Source organism: Hylobates moloch, unplaced genomic scaffold (genome assembly GCF_009828535.3).
Source record: "Hylobates moloch isolate HMO894 unplaced genomic scaffold, HMol_V3 SCAFFOLD_54, whole genome shotgun sequence".
Taxonomy (NCBI): domain Eukaryota; kingdom Metazoa; phylum Chordata; class Mammalia; order Primates; family Hylobatidae; genus Hylobates; species Hylobates moloch.
In genome coordinates this window covers 537,087-554,488 of record NW_026652329.1, presented here as the reverse complement: position 1 = coordinate 554,488, position 17,402 = coordinate 537,087, and the positions used below count along the sequence as shown (strand labels likewise).

General features: G+C 52.8%; 1 protein-coding gene across 1 annotated transcript in view; it reads left to right on the top strand.

Annotated features, from left to right (window-relative positions):
• Nucleotides 1–1,364: 1,364 nt before the first annotated feature.
• The window catches only part of LOC116463710 (solute carrier family 2, facilitated glucose transporter member 1), a 31,895-nt gene continuing 15,857 nt past the window's right edge, over nt 1,365–17,402 (top strand). The window contains exons 1-2 of the mRNA XM_032146935.2: nt 1,365–1,594; nt 15,833–15,928. Coding sequence (XP_032002826.1) covers nt 1,577–1,594; nt 15,833–15,928 — 114 coding nt within the window. The 5' untranslated portion in view covers nt 1,365–1,576. The remainder of the gene's footprint in view (nt 1,595–15,832; nt 15,929–17,402) is intronic.

Here is a 17,402-nt window from a genome sequence, read left to right as displayed (position 1 = left end):
GAGCCCAGGAGTTTGAGACCAGCATTTATTTATTTACTAACAAAATAAATAAATAAACCAACAATACCACCAACCAGTAAATGAGAACTTCCATGCTAAACACTTCATGAGCTTATCTGGAAATTGCACCTCTCATGATAGCAATGAGATTGGTGTGAGAATTCCATTTACGCATAAGACAGCCTCGGCCGGGCTCAGTGGCTCACGCCTGTAATCCCAGCACTTTGGGAGGCGAGGCGGGTGGATCACGAGGTCAGGAGTTCAAGACCAGCCTGGCCAAAATGGTGAAACCCCGTGTCTACTAAAAATACAAAAACTTAGCCAGGCGTGATAGCGGGCGCCTGTAATCCCAGCTACTCGGGAGGCTGAGGCAGGAGAATGGCGTGAACCCGGGAGGCGGAGCTTGCAGTGAGCCGAGATCGTGCCACTGCACTCCAGCCTGGGCAACAGAGCGAGACTCCGTCTGAGAAAAAAAAAAATTACAGAAAAAAACGAAAACAGCCTCACTGGCCAGGAACTTGCCCAGGATCGCGGCCGGGCCGGTATACAGTTGAGCTGGTTCAAACCCGAGGTCTATCATGTCCTTAATGTCCTATCATGTCAGTCAGTTAGCCTGCCTTTTATATTTTCCACACTTACAGGTCACCATAGACTCACCTGAACTGCGAGAAGTAGAGGAAGGCGTCCCAGAGGAGGTGATTTTAAAGCCCAGGTTTGAGATGGGTATGCATTTCCAGGCAAGAGAGCCCGGCCGGTGCAAAAGCAAGGCTTGGCTCACAAAAGGGAATGTGGGGAGTGGAGACGGGGAAGGGAGAAGTCAATCACTGGGCAAGACCTCCTGGAGTCTCTCTAACAAATAAATACTACTTTCCATGCAGTAGACGCTGTTCTAAACACTTTACAAATATTAACTCACTTGGTCTTCCTACAGCCCTACGAGGTGGTACTGTTACTATCCCTAGTGCACCGAAGTCACCCAGCGGCCGAGTGAGAACTCCAGTCCAGCTTTCCACCCGCTACTCCGCGCATCCCAGCTTGCCTTACAGCCGGGTACCGGCTCCACCATTTTGCTAGAGAATGCCGCGGAGGCTCAGAGAGGTGCGCACACTTGCCCTGAGTCACACAGCGAATGCCCTCCGCGGTCCCAACGCACAGAGGGCGAGCCGATCGGCAGCCTGAGCGAGGCAGTGGTTAGGGGGGCCCCGGCCCCGGCCACTCCCCTCACCCCCTCCCCGCGGAGCGCCGCCCAGGACAGGCTGGGCCCCAGGCCCCGCCCCGAGGCCCTGCCCACACACCCCTGACACACCGGCGTCGCCAGCCAATGGCCGGGGTCCTATAAACGCTACGGTCCGCGCGCTCTCTGGCAAGAGGCAAGAGGTAGTAACAGCGAGCGTGCCGGTCGCTAGTCGCGGGTCCCCGAGTGAGCGCGCCAGGGAGCAGGAGACCAAGCGACGGGAGTCGGAGTCGCAGTCGGAGTCCCCGGACCGGAGCACGAGCCTGAGCGGGAGAGCGCCGCTCGCACGCCCGTCGCCACCCGCGTACCCGGCGCAGCCAGAGCCACCAGCGCAGCGCTGCCATGGAGCCCAGCAGCAAGGTGAGTCGCGCGCCCGCGGGCCCTCCCGCCAGGAACAAAGGCGCGGACTCCTGCCCGCCTTCCGCCGGCCAGGGCCTCCCCCGCCGCCCCGCCGCGCTGTGAGCCCGGGGCGGGCCGCGCGCCTCTCCGAGCCTGGCTCGGTGCGGGACCCGAGCGCAGCGCCCCGCCGGGCCGCTGGCCTCAGTGGGGATGGGCTTCGGATCTAGCGGGCCGGAGGGCGCCGCGTGCGTAGTTGGCGCCGGCACTGAGCACATGGCCTCCTTCCGGGGGCGCCGCGCCGTCCACGCGGCCCTGGTGGGGCTGGGGACACAGGGCCCGGGCGCGGCACGTCGCACACGACCTCGGCAGCGGCAGCCCAGCGTCGGCCCCTCCCGGTGCGGGGGAGGGGGCCCGAGCGCGGCGCCCATTGGCTGAGCGGGCCGAGCCCCCGGCCCGGCCCAGGCCGCGCGCGGAGGAGGCAGGAGCCGCCCCCGCTATTCGTCTGCTCCCCTAGCCCGGGCGCCCCAGTAGGTGGGCGGCCTGGTGCGAGGTGTCCCACCGGCCTCCCCTACTCCTCCCGCCAGTGCTCCGCGGTGCCGAGGCCGAGGGGAGGGCACTTTTCTCCAGGCCTGGGCTCGAACGCGGGGGTTGAGATGAACCTCCGGTCTCGGAGGCTCTCTTTTCCGAGGAGTGCAGGCCCCAGAGCTTTGGCCCAGTCTCGCGGAGATGTGTTCCCCGGAGGCAGGTTTACCCTCGGGGCCGGGCGGGGAGCGCAACCGGAGGGGCGGGAGATCCGGGGGCCAGGAAAGAGCGCCAGGCTGGAGTCTAGCGGGAAGCGCGCACGCCACGGGGTTGGGGAAATGAGGGATGGGGACTCTGGGGACCAACAACTCCCTAGATAGGATTTCTTTTTTCCTGTGTAAATGGGCTTGTCCTGCGGGGCATCTTTGTAGCGTCCGCAGAGCGATTTCTTCTCAACAAATGTTTGTGGAGCCCCTCCTGTGTGTAGGGCATTGTTTCTTTCCACCTCTCTTCCTCCCCCAGTCTACAATATTTTCAAGTCCCTTTTTTCTTTTGAAACGGCCCCTCTTTATCTATTATACTTTGATTTTTCCATCTCCTCAGCTGGGAGGGCACCTGGATGGCCCTTGTTTTCTTAGCTGGGACGCGGGAGTAGCACTGAATTCTGAACTGCCCTTCCTACTGGCTGTGGAGGTGTCCGGGTGGGACTGAGCGGGATGACGCTGGGCCGCACCCTCGGCAGGAAAAGGCCTTCCGCCCCACACCTGTTGAATCCATGAATCCAGACGACTTGCTTCACCCTTCCTGGGCCCTCACTTGAGGTGAGACCCCGGGGAAGTTCCCGGGGAAGGCTCCCAGAATCCTAGGTGAGCCATAAGGGTGGGATATAACTAAACAAAAGTTCGGCGAGAAGCTCTTCTAGCTAGTAGCAAGGAAGTCCAAATATCTCAGGGTTCTCGCAGGCCACTTAACTTCTGGGCCTCAGTTTTTCCGTCTGAAAGAGATCACTTTTGTCACTTCCTCTAGGGAAGGAACTATCTATTCAGCATACTATGCCAGACATGGGTATTTATTTGTTGAGTGGATAAGTGAATATTCTACGTGGAGACAGAAAAGTGGAGGAGAAAATCAGCAGGTTCTTAGCCAGACTACATTCAGCGTCACGGACCTTATAGCCCTGCTGGTTACTCACTAGCCTGGAGCTCAGAGAAGGGAAATAAGTTTGCCAAAGTCCCACAGCTAGTAAGTGGTTGAACTGGATTTGAGCCCAGGCCCATCAGATTTAATTTCATTTCTGTCTCCACTGTCTCTCTTCACCACAACATTTCTTGAATTTTGGGCAGAAGGGAGAGAGTTTGCCTATCTTCAAAGGTGGCCCCTTGTGCCAGCTGGTTCTAAATAGTGTAGCAGGTGGATGCTCTTCATGGAGTGTTCTCCAAATTTTCCACTGTCTACCTCGTCAGTAATTAATGTTGGAACACCTCTTTCACAGTGGTGTATCTGTATTTTTATTTATTTATTTATTTTATTTATTTATTTTTTTGAGATGGAGTTTCGCTTTTGTTGCCCAGGCTGGAGTGCAATGGCGCAATCTCAGCTCCCTGCAACCTCCGCCTCCCGGGTTCAAGCGATTCTTCTGCCTCAGCCTCCCAAGTAGCTGGAATTACAGGCATGCGCCACCACACCCAGCTTATGTTTTGTTTTGTTTTGTTTTGTTTTTGTAGTTTTAGTAAAGACGGGGTTTCTCCATGTTGGTCAGGCTGGTCTCGAACTCCCGACCTCAGATGATCTGCCCGCCTCGGCCTCCCAAAGTGCTGGGATTACAGGCGTGAGCCACCACGCCCGGCTGTATTTTTAAATTCATGCACATGCACTTTGATACTAACAGATTATATGCCTTCATAAAATAGAAATTTCAAAAGACAAATAGATACAAGACAGCAGTTATAGTCATTTTCCCCTCCAAATCTTGTGTAGATCATTCCATATACATTCTGGAATAAAGCCCTTCCCTTTGGAGACTGCTGATTTGACCTGCAAGCACAGCCTTTTTGTGCATGATGTTAAACTGAGGCCTGGAGAGGTCATATCGCTTGCCTTTCACTCAAGATCTGAAAACCAGGTGTGTCTGGCTCCAAAGCCTTGGTTCTGCTATGTTCCTCTTTGTCTCCTAGGAAATGGGAACTGAGTTAACTAACTTCCCCGTGTTCCATTGTACTCCTCTGTAACTCACAGTAATGAGCTTAGCTGAATAGGAAGTAGGGGACAGATGGAATCGCCTTGCCTCCAAGCCAGGAGTTCGCCCACGATCCCTCCTGGGCAGCACGCAAGGGTGAGCCCTGCCCCAGATGTCTCACCCCACCCTTCGTGAAGAACTTGTAACTAGCCTTGCCTATGCCCATCACTCATCACTTTTCTGGCCAGTCTCTACCTTCCAGAAAAGGAAAAATCAGAAATCTGCAGGCTTCCTCAGCCCCTCTGTGGTGCAGAGAGCATAGTTTTTTGTTTTTTGTCTCTTTTTGAAACGAGGTCTCACTGTGTCACCCAGGCAGGAGTGCAATGGCACAATCTTGGCTTACTGCAACCTCTACCTCCCAGGGTTTCGCCATGTTGGTCAAGCTGGTCTCGAACTCCAGACCTCAGGTGATCCGCCCACCTCGGCCTCCCAAAGTGCTGGGATTACAGGTGTGAGCCACCGCGCTCGGCCTAGCTGTGTTTTTTTTAAAAGGTGCTTTCTTCTCCACACGCCTGTCTGTGCCATCCTCCACCCACTCCAAATGAGCAGGAATCCCCAGACACAGGACTTGCCATGTTCTTGCTGCGTGCCATACGAGCCTGAAAGTTGAATTAGACGTAACTTGACAACTGAAACTCTACTGTGAATGGAAACAAAACACTAGATGTTCCCACTAAACTCTGACCTTGAAGAAGTGGCTTTCCTTGGAGCCTTGGTTTCCTTCTCAGTAAACAGAGACTTGGCTACCCCCAGTGGATGTGGTGAGACTGGCCCCGTGCCCTAAATTAGGGCAGTGGCTATTTTAAGTGGAAAGACCCTTTGTAAGGCCAGTCTGGGTGTACAAATGATGTAAACAGCCCCAAGATGATCCTTGTCTAGTACCGAGCCATCCAGGGATTCGACCCTATTTGCCCCGGAGCTGGGCCAGCCTCAAATCCCCCCTAATCAGCTTGTGACTTCAAGGAGCTCAGCTTTGCCCAGTGCCTCCTGGTCACGGGGTGTCGGCCCAGAGCTCTGCTCAAGTACCAAGGGTACAGGCATCCAGCTCCCTGCTTCCCCAAGACTGGCAGAGCTGGGGAGGCCTGGAACAAAGAGGAAAGTGCGCAGTGTTGGCTTGGGGCCTGCAACCTCACCCCTTCCCCCACTTCACTCCTGGGCACAGAGGTGATAAAGCCGCTCACTCAGTCTGGTAACCGACATCCCCATGATGGCGGAGGCTGGGAGGCCTCCTGACCAGATTCATGGGCTCAGAGAGGCTGTGTCCAGGCCTGCGGGCCCAGCCCTGGCTACCCAAACAAGCCTCCAATTGTTACCTCCCTCCACGGGAGGGGTGGACTGGAGCCTGAGGCTCTGTCTTCCAGCCACCAGGCCTGGCAGTAGCTGATGCATAAACATTAGGGTTTTGCAGTAACTGAGCAGGGCTCCCAGGCCTTGAACCTGGGCAGAAAGAAGACAGCATCTCTTCTCTTTGTGACCACGCTGACTTGCCTCCCTGGGGCTTCTGCACCCTGGAATGGGAGAGAGCTCTTGCCAGGCCTCAGCTGATGGAGCTTTTGGCCACTGAGGCCTCTGCTGGACAGGAAGTCTGCCTATGCCTCCTAGCCCAGTTTATCTCCCCCTGCCCTGGCATTTGGGAGTGGGGAGGAAACGGCTCCATCAGAAACAGCTCTACCATTCGACCTTAGGCCAGCCACACTTCTTGTTGGAGCTTATGTCCTCAGCTGTACTGGGGATGAGACCTAGCTGTCTGGGTCAGCAGCACTGAGGCTCCAGGGGAGCATGTGGTCTGTGCAGCAGGCTTGGGAAGTGCTGAGCAGCACAGATTGAGTTTCATAGCACAGTGGGAGCCCAGACAGGCCAGCTAGCCATAAGCACCTCTGCTGAGGAAGAGGTGGACTCTCTTGGGCTGGGGGGCCCAGTTCGCGGAAAGAAACAAACAGCTACACTGGGCTCCTTGAGCATCCAGCTGTGGCAGTTCTTCTTGAGGACTTTCTGCCCCTAGCTGGGTGTCTTCTTCAGCTCCCTGCTGCGTGTGATAACTTGTGTGTGGCCCTCACAGCTGTGCAGAAGCTATTCCCAGAGGGTTCTGGCCCCAGGTAAACAGAGTCTGCTCTGGGCTCGCCTTGCCTCCATCCCACAGCCCTGTGTGCTGTCTGTGGCACAGCCTAGAGCAGCACTGCATTGTGGCCCTGGCCCTTACGCGGCTGGAGCTGATGCTGAAGTCCGGTGTCCCAGCGGTCATGGCTGGCATCATCACCGTCCACAACCTGGTGGTGGAAGTCCTTATCCCCAACTCCCTGATTGACTGCATCAGCCTCTACGGGAATCTCCTCCAGCCAAGCGCTAGCCTGAGTGTGGGCCTGAGTGGCCCGGTAGCCAGCTGTGTCATCAGCACTGTGGGGGACACAGTGCTGCCTAGAAGCCCGGGCTATTTGTGGGCCTGATCCTGATCCTCATCTTCACTGCATGGTCTCATTCTCTCCACAAAGTAGCCTTTGAGCCCACCAGCCACAGAATATGATATAAAGATCACCCCTGCTCGTTCCAGAATGAACAGCCTGACACACATGTCCCTTCAGTAGTTGGTCTTGTGAATGCAGTGTCCTAGGGCAAATGCCCATCATCTGTTGACCCCATCCTTGCCCCTGCCTGCCCCATGCTGTGGACATCTGGGCCCCCTCGTCACCCATCCTGGCCCCCTGACCAGTGAGGATGCCCCCTCCCATCTAGGGTACTCTGTGTCTAAGGATGAATTCCAGTGTCATTTTCCTCTCCACTGTAGGTTTATTTGTGGAAGATTGGACCTGTTCATACATCTGTGGGGCAGCCCTCCATCTCCCAGCTATATAAAGTCTCTAACCACAGTGTTGCATTGTGGGGTTACCATGTGGTCTGACACTTCCTTGAATGAACTACCCTTACTCCAGCCCTGGACAGTCCAGGGCCTAGCAGGCAGTGTGTGGGGCCTACCAGGTCCTGGCATCCAAGCTGTGTCCAATAAAGTTCTTAGATGTGACTGGAAAAAAAATTGGATTAAAAAAATTGCAGAAGTTACAGAGCCAACTACAGAGAAGCATAATAAATGAAAGAGTGTCTTCTAGTTTTGACAGTTTGGTGTTTACCCTAAAGACTTTTTGTGCATGTGTAGCTACATGCCTATAAATAAAATATTTGTGTAGTTGGATCCCACTTTCTACATAGTTCTTTGCAAACCACTCTGTTCACCAACCCAACCCTTAGAGGTAAATACTGGCAGTGTTTCTGCACATACAACCATGTGCCACTATACAAGTTCACTAACTCCCTGTTCCTTACACAATATGTACATCCTATTGCTTTCTTCCCCCTGAACAATCTACCCTGGTACTCTTCATAACACATACGTGTTATGTGAAACACAGATGTGTTTCGTTCTTTCCAATAGCTGCATAAGACTTCATTAAAGGCATGTCTCACCATGATTAAGAAATAGCACCCCCCATCACCTTCTTCATACCACTCACCACCTGATGTATTACATGTATTTATTTTCTGCCCCAGCCTTCAACTAATCTATCAGGTTCCATAGGCAGGGATTTGGTGTAGTTGTATCGCTGAATTTCCATTGACTAGGAGAGTGTTGGGAGCATGCATTCAGGCATAATCTTTCCTTAGCAGTATCAATTATTCATAGAAAATCCTCTCTTATGGAGAATTAACTGAAGCTTAGAGGAAAAGACTTTTCTTTTTTTTTTTTGAGATGGAGTTTCACTCTTGTTGCCCAAGCTGGAGTGCAATGGCGCCATCTCGGCTCGCTGCAACCTCTGCCTCCCGGGTTCAAGTGATTCTTCTGCCTCAGCCTCCCGAGTAGCTGGGATTACAGGCGCGCGCCCCCCACGCCCAGCTTATTTTTCGTATTTTTAGTAGAGACAGGGGTTTCACCATGTTGGTCAGGCTGGTCTTGAACTCCTGACCTCAGGTGATCCGCCCATCTCAGCCTCCCAAAGTGCTGGAATTACGGACGTGAGCCACCACGCCCAGCCAAGAAAGGACTTTTTTAAGGTCACACAAGTGGAGAAGCTGGGACTTAAACGTGTCTGCTGAGAGTGACAGTGAACTTTGCATGTGCCCAGTCTTACCAAATTAATGTTCTTTTAGTTGAATTATTGCCCGTCTCACCACCAAATGTGTATCTTCTCAGGGGTGTCAGTTTCCCCAGGGTCCAGATCCTGGCCCCATGCCCACACACGGCCAAGGAGCCATTTACATTTAACATTCCATAATAGGATGCATACCTTTTGGGTTATTTAAGGAGGATGTGGTTTTGCCTGGAAGGCTTTGAGAATGCTGGGGAGCTAGCTCAGGGGACGTGGGGCTTAAAGCAGAGGCCGATCAACTTTTTTCTAAAGGGCCAGATAGAGCGTAAATATTGTCAGCTTTGTCGGACATGTAGTTCTCGGTCTGCCACTCAGCTTTGCTGTTGCAGTACAAAAGCAGCTGTAGACAAATGAGTGTAGCTGTGTTCCAATAAAACTTTATTCATGGTCACTGAAATGTGAATTTAATATAATTCTTACATATCACAAAATATTAGTCGTCTTTTTTTTCTCCCCAGCTACTTAAAAATGCAAAACTCATTCTTAGCTGCCATAGTTTGCCAACTTTGGCTTACAGCAAATGCAGCCCAAAGGTTTCTGAGCTTGTGCCCGGGCTGTCTCGGCTCAGAGTGGGCAAGGCTCCGAGAGTTGCTTTTATGGAATTTGACCTACATAGAAAGCACCAGGTAGAAACCTTGTTTCCTTCAGGGACCAGTACCCGGAAACAAGGGGGAGGACCTGAGCAGGAAAGGCGTAGAATTTGGCATCAGAGACCCCCGATTGGAAGCTTCCCCGAAGCCTGAGTCCCCTGGTTCTACGCTTTTCCCTCTCTCTCATTTGTCATCTGTGAAAAGGGAGCAATCGCTCCCCAAAAGCTTGTTCATGGTGGTTAAATCAGAATGCGTGAGCAGCCCCTGACAGGGTGCCTCAGCTTGCTGCTGCTGCTGATAAATGCACCAGCTCCCTCCTCTCAGTTCTACTTTGAAGACTGGCGAGTGCCTTCTGCCTCGAGGGCAACCAGGGGTGTCTGGAGGTTCAGTCATGCAGGGGTCTTGACATCATTGGAGGGCTTAAAGGAAGTGGCTTCAGGAGCACTTAATGCTTGAGGTCACCCTAAGGTCAGGCTTCGGACTGTTAGTCCATCACTCTTCTTTTTTAAAAGACTTGGCAGGATGGAACTGGTCAGAGGGTAGAATGCCAGGCTAGGAAACCAAACAACTCTAGTCCCAACCCTGGCTTTTGTTTGTATGCTAGGCTGGGCACCTGCCCTCTGACCTCAGGCACCTCCCGTCAAGTGCTGACGTTAGCAGTCTGCAATTTCTTGAGCTTCTTTCTTTCTTACTGCAGCCAAGGCTGTCTTATTTTTTTTTTCTTTTGAGAGTGTCTCACTCTGTCACCCAGACTGGAATGCAGCAGTGCAATATCTGCTCACTACAACCTCCGCCTCCCAGGAGGTTAAAGTGATTCTATTCTCATGCCTCAGCCTCCCAAGTAGCTGGGATTATACACATGTGCCACCACACCCCACTAGTTTTTGTACTTTTTTTTGTTTGTTTGTTTTTGGAGACGCAGTCTTGCTCTGTCGCCCAGGCTGGAGTGCAGTGGCATGATCTCAGCTCACTGCAAGCTCTGCCTCCTGGGTTCACGCCATTCTCCTGCGTCAGCCTCCCGAGTAGCTGGGACTGCAGGCGCGCGCCACCACACCGGGCTAATTTTTTTTTTTTTATTAGTAGAAATGGGGTTTCACCATGTTAGCCAGGATGGTCTCGATCTCCTGACCTCGTGATCTGCCCACCTCGGCCTCCCAAAGTGCTGGGATTATAGGCGTGAGCCACCGTGCCCGTCTCCAACTTTTGTATTTTTAGTAGACAGGGTTTTGCCGTGTTGGCCAAGCTGGTCTCGAACTCCTGGCATTAACCAATCCGCCTGCCTCGGCCTACCAGAGTGCTGGGATTATAGGTGTGAGCCACCGCACCCAGCCTTGAGGTTCTTTGTTTTAATGCCCAGAAGTTCGTTTAATTGAGTAAGAAACATAACAAAACAAATTAAAAGGGAGCTGTCATGGATTCAGGTAATCCCCTCCCACCCTCCTTTGAGCTGTGGACTAAGCAGTTAGAAAGCCCTGCATCCCCTGCTTCCCTGCACCTGGGGAACCCATGTGGGAGGCTGTGGGAAGAGGACAAGATGGAGCAACATATGGAGTCTGCTGGCCCTGGGACCCTCCTCTTGCCAGGAATACCCTGCTTCTGAGTGGCAGTAGCCATGTGCCCTCCCTGTGCCAATATAGATTGAGAACCTGCTGCAGGCCAACCCTGGGGCTGGAGCGCAATGCCGACACACTGACACGGGTCAAAAGGCCACAGTGTTTGGCAAGTTATACAATGTGGCCAGGGCCATCTGGCATCCGAGTGTTGGGGGAGAGGTCCTGAATCTTAACACCTCATCCGTGGCTTCCTGGGAGAGGGAGGGCTCTTGTGGGTGTGGGTCGTGAGACTCCCACCGGTGGGATAGGGAGGGTGAGGGGTGGGGACATGAGAAATGCTTCTCTGTGCTGAACCCTGAGCCCAGTCGCTGGCCAAGCTGAGAGGCCATGATTCTCCTAGGAGAGTCAGGATTTGAACTCGGTCCGCCTGACTTCAGAGGTCCTTCCTCGACAGCCCTGTGGGCTTGGAGTGGAGGGTTTTGTGGGGTGCTGTATTTACCTCTCAGAGCTCTGATGTTCCAGCACTCGTCAGGGGTTTCATAAATGGCTAAGGATGAACACTGGTCTGGCACAACAGATACACACAGAGCCAGCTTTGCCCAAAAGCCAAATTGAAAAGTGGCAGGTTTTCTTTGGCAATTAGTATGTGCTGTTGCCTACTCTGGTCACTCTGGCTGCAGACACGGTATGACCCAGGTTCCATTCTTTTTTTTTTTTTTTCTTGCTGTGTTGCCGAGGCTGGAGTGAAGTGGCATGATCTTGGCTCACTGCAACTTCTGTCTCGCAGGCTCAGGTGATCCTCCTACCTCAGCCTCCTGAGTAGCTGGGTACAGATGTGTGCCACCATATCTGGCTGTTTTTTGTTTTGTAATTTTAGTAGAGACCTGGTTTCACCATATTGTCCAGGCTCGTCTTGAACTCCTGAGCTCAAATGACCCGCCCACCTTGGCCTCCCAAAGTTCTGGGATCACTGCGTGCTGCCCCTGGTTCTATTCTTAAGGAGTTCCCAAACTGAGTGGCAGATGGGTAATAAGCTAGAGACTGCAGAGGACTTAGCAAGAGCAAAGGCCTGGAAGAGAATGGAATGTTCTAGAAAGTAGTCTTATCCCCAGGGAGTGGTGATGGGCTGCTGGGGATCCCAGACTCTGGGCTGTACATTGCTCCCCACCAGTAAAAAAGTCTCCCACAAGAAAATCACAAGCTCTGTGGGGCTAGTACCCTTCTCTAAGTCATCACCAACTGTTCATCAGCTTGACACCAGAATAAATACACGTTGAGTGAATGGACTTCATTACCATGTTCCAGTTCCAGCCGCTGGCTGGTGGGGGGGCAGATGGTGCTGGGGTTGCCTGATCGAGGGTAGCTTGCTATTCTTCCCCGATCCAGCAAACACTTGTGGAGGGAATTCTGCCAGGCTTCATGATGGATACTGATAGAAAACTTAACAGCAACCCTTTAAGGAAGGAACTTTCAACCCCGTTTTCTAAGTGAGGAAACCAAGGCCCAGAGCAGGGCTGCCTTATATCCAACTCCAAGGTGAAAGGAGGCAGCTTGCTGCATTTAAACATGGGTCTGCTTCTAAGCCCAGCAATGATCAAGCCGGCTATGGTGGGCGCACCAGGGTGGCAGCATGAATCTGACATTGGTCACGGTGTCTTGTGCCTACTGACGAGCAGGGACCATGTCTCTCCCCCTACACCTAGCACTGAGCCCCACTGAGCACCCTGTTTCTTAATCTGACTGATCCGTCCCCATTTCTTACTTTTCTGTCCACCTGGAATGTAGCCTTGCCACTGCTTTTCCACTTGGCAGACTCTCTGTGTGTCCTTCACGGCCCAGCTCCAATGTCACCTCCTGGGAACTCATCTTTTTTTGTACCCAGGCAAAACTGGAAATCTTTGCCTCCGGGGTTCTCACAGTGCCTCATACCAGCCCCCTGTTGAAGCCCAGACCACACTAGTCTCTCATCTCCATCTGCCTCCCCACTGCCCCCACCCCACTGGACTGGAAACTCCTTCCTTGGTGTCAGGACTGGGTCCAGTTTCATCCGGGGCCCCAGCTCTACTTAGCATGAGACCTAGAGCATGGGTCACTGGTATTTTAGTGAGTCCTAGTGCAGCAGCTGCCTGGGTGGATGTGGATATGACCCAGGGCGTGGGTAGACAGCTTTTCTCTTTTTTTTGAGACGGAGTCTTGCTCTGTCTGTTGCCCAGGCTGGAGTGCAGTGGCGCAATCTCGGCTCACTGCAAGCTCCGCCTCCCGGGTTCACGCCATTCTCCTGCCTCAGCCTCCCGAGTAGCTGGGACTACAGGCGCCCGCCACCACGCCCGGCTAATTTTTTGTATTTTTAGTAGAGACGGGGTTTCACCGTGGTCTCGATCTCCTGACCTCGTGATCCGCCCGCCTCGGCCTCCCAAAGTGCTGGGATTACAAGCGTGAGCCACCGCACCTTGCCGGGTAGACAGGTTTTCTAAAGTCGAGTTTGACCTCGACCTGCCGATGACAAGGTCCAGCGGAGGAGTATATCCTTGGCCTCCAGCAGCCCCCATTGACAGAGGCTACAATCAAGCAGCTGCTCAGTGGGGCCCCAGGGATGACTTCAGAGGCTCCAGACCCCTGGAACATCAGGTGCAGACCTCAGTAAAACAGGGCCTGTGATAATAGCACTTACCTCACACAGCCAGTGTCATTCACTCATGCTCTACCAACATAATTTTTGCCAGATTCGTGGATCCTTTGTATTATTTTCCACTTAATGTTTTTATTTAAATTGCTTTGTTCTAAGTAATATGAAATCATAGGGCTTATAAAAATTATTTTGAATAGGTGATTCCATTCACACCATTCAGAATTCAAAAAAGTGCCAAAGGCTATAAAATGTTCATCTCCCACATAAAGTGATTCTTGTCCCTCAGCCTCCCAAGTAGTTGGGACTACAGGCACGCACCACCATGCCCAGCTAATTTTTGTATTTTTAGTAGAGACAGGGTTTTGCCATGTTGGCCAGGCTGGTCTCGAACTCCTGGCCTCAAGCTGGGATTATACATGTGAGCCACCGCGCCTAGCCTCTTGTGCATTCTTTTAAATAGATGTGTATATTCTCCCCCTGCCCCCAGCCAATTTTTTTTTAAAACACAAAAGGTAGCATACAATATATACACTGCTCTGTTTTTGGTTTCGCTTTTGTTTTTTGGGACAGAGTCTCACTCTGTCACCCAGGCTGGAGTGCCATGGGGTGATCACAGCTCACTGCGGCCTCGAAGTCCCAGGTTATGTATTCCATTATATAACTATGCCATGTTTTCTTAAATCATAGATCGATGTCGCTGCATTGCTTGTTTTTTAATCTATTCTAATGTGTTCCAGAAAAATACAGTATATACTTTGCATCCCATGAGCAAATGCAGGTAATTCCGCAGGCAGAAAGCCCAGCACGTGGCAGGCCTAGCAGTCACTGTTCAGTGAGCCCTCCTGGTGATGCTTAGTGCCTTGCCACAGCCTCTGAATTAGTGTCCACCCTATGAATTAGGCTTGACCTGGTGTGTCGCTGGGGTCCCCCAGAAATTTTTCAGCTGCTCACTACCCACTCAGAACAACAGCTCTGAAGGCTCCCCAGAGAACTGAGAGAAGGGAGATTCTGGGGGCAGTGCCAGGACATACGGGGGGTAGGGGCTGTCTTTCTAGTTGGGCAATGCAGAGGATTTAGGGGGAATGGAGTCCCTGTGGTATGAGGGAAGCCCCAGCATGTGGAATAAATGTGCAGAGGCAGGCTAAGGGGTCAGGTAGACAGACTAATGGGAAGGACGCAACGCACACACAGAGGGGGCTCTGAGCTGCACACTGTTCCTGGGCCAAAGCCTTCTTCCTCTTTCGCAGCCTCTGATGTGAGAGCCTTGGCTTTTGCAGTGGTTGCTCTGACTGACTGCTTTCAGAGAATGAAAAGACCATACTGGGAATATGCCTGATAACAGCTACGCCCAGGGCTATCTGTCATGACCTTGAAGTAAAGGCTGCTTCTGGGTTCTGTGGAAACCGAGGCCCAGAGACCCACAGCCAGGCCATGGCCAGCTCCACCCACTTCCAGGGCCCAGCTTGGTGTAGTGTGCGTAGTGAATGCCAGTCGTTTCTTTGGCACGCCTCCCGCAGCCTTGTTCTCCCACAATCAGTTAAAGGCCTGCATAATGTCATACTTCCTGACCTCCTCATTTTTATAGCTGAAAAGAGTACTTTTCTCCAGCAGGGCTGACACCCTGCTGGCCTCTCAGTCACCTGTGGCTAAGCAGGGCTCTTCACCTGCTGGCCTCTGCCCTTCCTGCTGCCTCAGGGCCTCGGCTTCCAGCGGACAGAAGCAAACTGCTCTTTTTCTCTCCCGTCCCTTTGCCCATTGGAAACACCTTAGCCCCACACTCTTACCTTGTGCACTTTTCAAAGTGGATTCCTGCCTAGCATGTCGTCTATGTCCATGTAACCTTGGGAGGCTTATGGTTTGGGGATTGTTGCCACGAGGAGCACTGGGTAGGGAGTCCGGAGCCCTGAGCTCTGCTTCAGACTCCTGAGTGATCTGGAACTTTCCTCACCCTCTCAGGGCTCAGTTTCCTGCCCTGGGAACAGCAGGAAGGGTAGGGCAAGGTGGGATCACATCTCCAGTGTGACAAACGAAGCTGCTGCCATTTTGCTGACAAGCAAATAGAGGATAAGGGAGAAGTGGTACATGGGGGACTTAGCCTGCTGGAATTCACAGAGCAAACAGGCGGATGGGCTGGAATCAGAAGCCAGCGCCTTTGGCTCCAAATCCAGGGTGCTTCTCCTATCTATATCTGTGCTATTCCTAGCAAGTAATTTGGGCCCCCTTGCATAGGAGGGCTGGTTCCTGGGCCTCCCAGTCAGAGTCTAGAACCACCAGACCCTAGGCATGGCTCCACCAGGGAAATGAGACCCCCAAGAATCCAAAGCCTCTCCCTCTCTGAGACCTGGCTACAGAGAGAGAAGACCATAATTCCACTCTCTCCCCAGGAAATGGCCTGGCCAGCCCAGTGTCTTGAAGTCAGCTAGGCTGGTTTGGGCACCTAAGGTCAGGAATTGGCCAAGTTTCCTGGGAGAAAGACTGGTGTGGTGCCAAGAGTCAGGCAAGATACCTGAACACAGGAACCTGCCAGTCCAGGCCCTGCCCTGTAGTAACCTGCTCCCAGACGCACCTATAACTGTGGTTTGTTTCTCTGTAGAAACTGACGGGTCGCCTCATGCTGGCCGTGGGAGGAGCAGTGCTTGGCTCCCTGCAGTTTGGCTACAACACTGGAGTCATCAATGCCCCCCAGAAGGTGAGTACTGTGCCATCGTTGGCTTATGGACACCAGCCTGCTCTGTTGCACATCACACATGCCCACAGTCACACACCACCACCTGAATTAGAGTCATTTATATCAACCTCTCCAGCCAGTTTTCTGGCCCTGACCATGTCAGAGACTCCTCTCTTGCTTTGGAATCTTAGGGTGGCAGAATTCCAGAATCTCAGGTCCCACAGAATCCTGGGGTCTTTTATAGGCCCTCTTGACCAACCCCCCACTCAACTCAGTCATATAGTAATATGTTTGATGATATAATAAACTCAAAGCAAAACTCAATACAATAATGCTGCATTTCCGTGGCATTCTGGGGCTGCAGAGGGTGTTCATGGGCTTGTCTCACTCGATGCTCACTGCAGCACTGTCAGGAGGCAACAGGCACCACTCCCAGCCTGCAGGTGTGGGAAACGGCCAGCGAGAGGAAACCCGCCCAGTATCACCCAGCTAAGTCAGAGACAGAGCTGGTATCCAACACCTGCCTGCCAGGTGGTCCTTGAGCCTGCACTCATACCCATCCACAGGCAGCACGCTTCCTTTTAAGGCATCCAACTGTAGATTGAAACCGCGTCCTCTACCTGAAGGCCCTGTGCCAGTCAAAGCAGAAAAGGCGTCTTGCCCTAGGGAGCCACAGCGGGTGAAGGTCTGTGCTGGTTTCCTCCTGCCTGCCATGCATCCTAGATCTGTCCTCACTTGTTTACTTGAATGTCAGGATGGGAAGGGACCTAGACCATCTCCTCCAGCCCAGCCTACTTGCATTAAGGAGGAGAGAAGCAGAAAGGGGGGTAGGGGGTACGAGGCAGGGACAGGAAAGGAAACAGAGCCCTTCCTCTGTACCAGGCATTTTGCTTGTGTTTATGAGATTGGGTGGTGATTTCCATTTTGTAGACCCGGAAACTGAGGCCCAGGCAGATGAAATGATCGACAGGCCCAAGGTCACAAAGCTATTGAATGCTGGAGTCAGAAGCCAAGCTCTGTTATTTCCATGGCCTCAGGCTGTCTTCCTAACCAGCTGCCTTGCCAGTTTAAAAATCTGTACCTTCCCAGAGAGGACCAAATGAGAGTGGGCAGTCCTCACGTCAGGACCACATTTCTTGTCCAGACAGATGAGGCTAGAAAGTGAGTGCGGTGACTCCCAAAGATCAGGGGCCTGTTTGGGGGAACCAGGTAGTGTCTAGAGTTCGCTGGGCTTCTTCCAAATAGGCAGACAGTGGCTATGGGGCCACGCCCGATGCCGAGGAGCAAGTCACCAGGAAGGCTTGGCCTGCTGAGTCATGCTCAGCTGTAGCGGAGGTGATAGGACTTTTCCAAGTTTGCCGGGCATGGCAACCGTGGGCCCATGCTTGGACCAGCCCCAAGCCCTGCATTTGCTAAGTGCTCTTGACAGCTCTTGCCAAAGTGTGTGCTTCAGAACTGGCTCCCTTTGGGAATCCTTACAGATGGAGAGTCTATA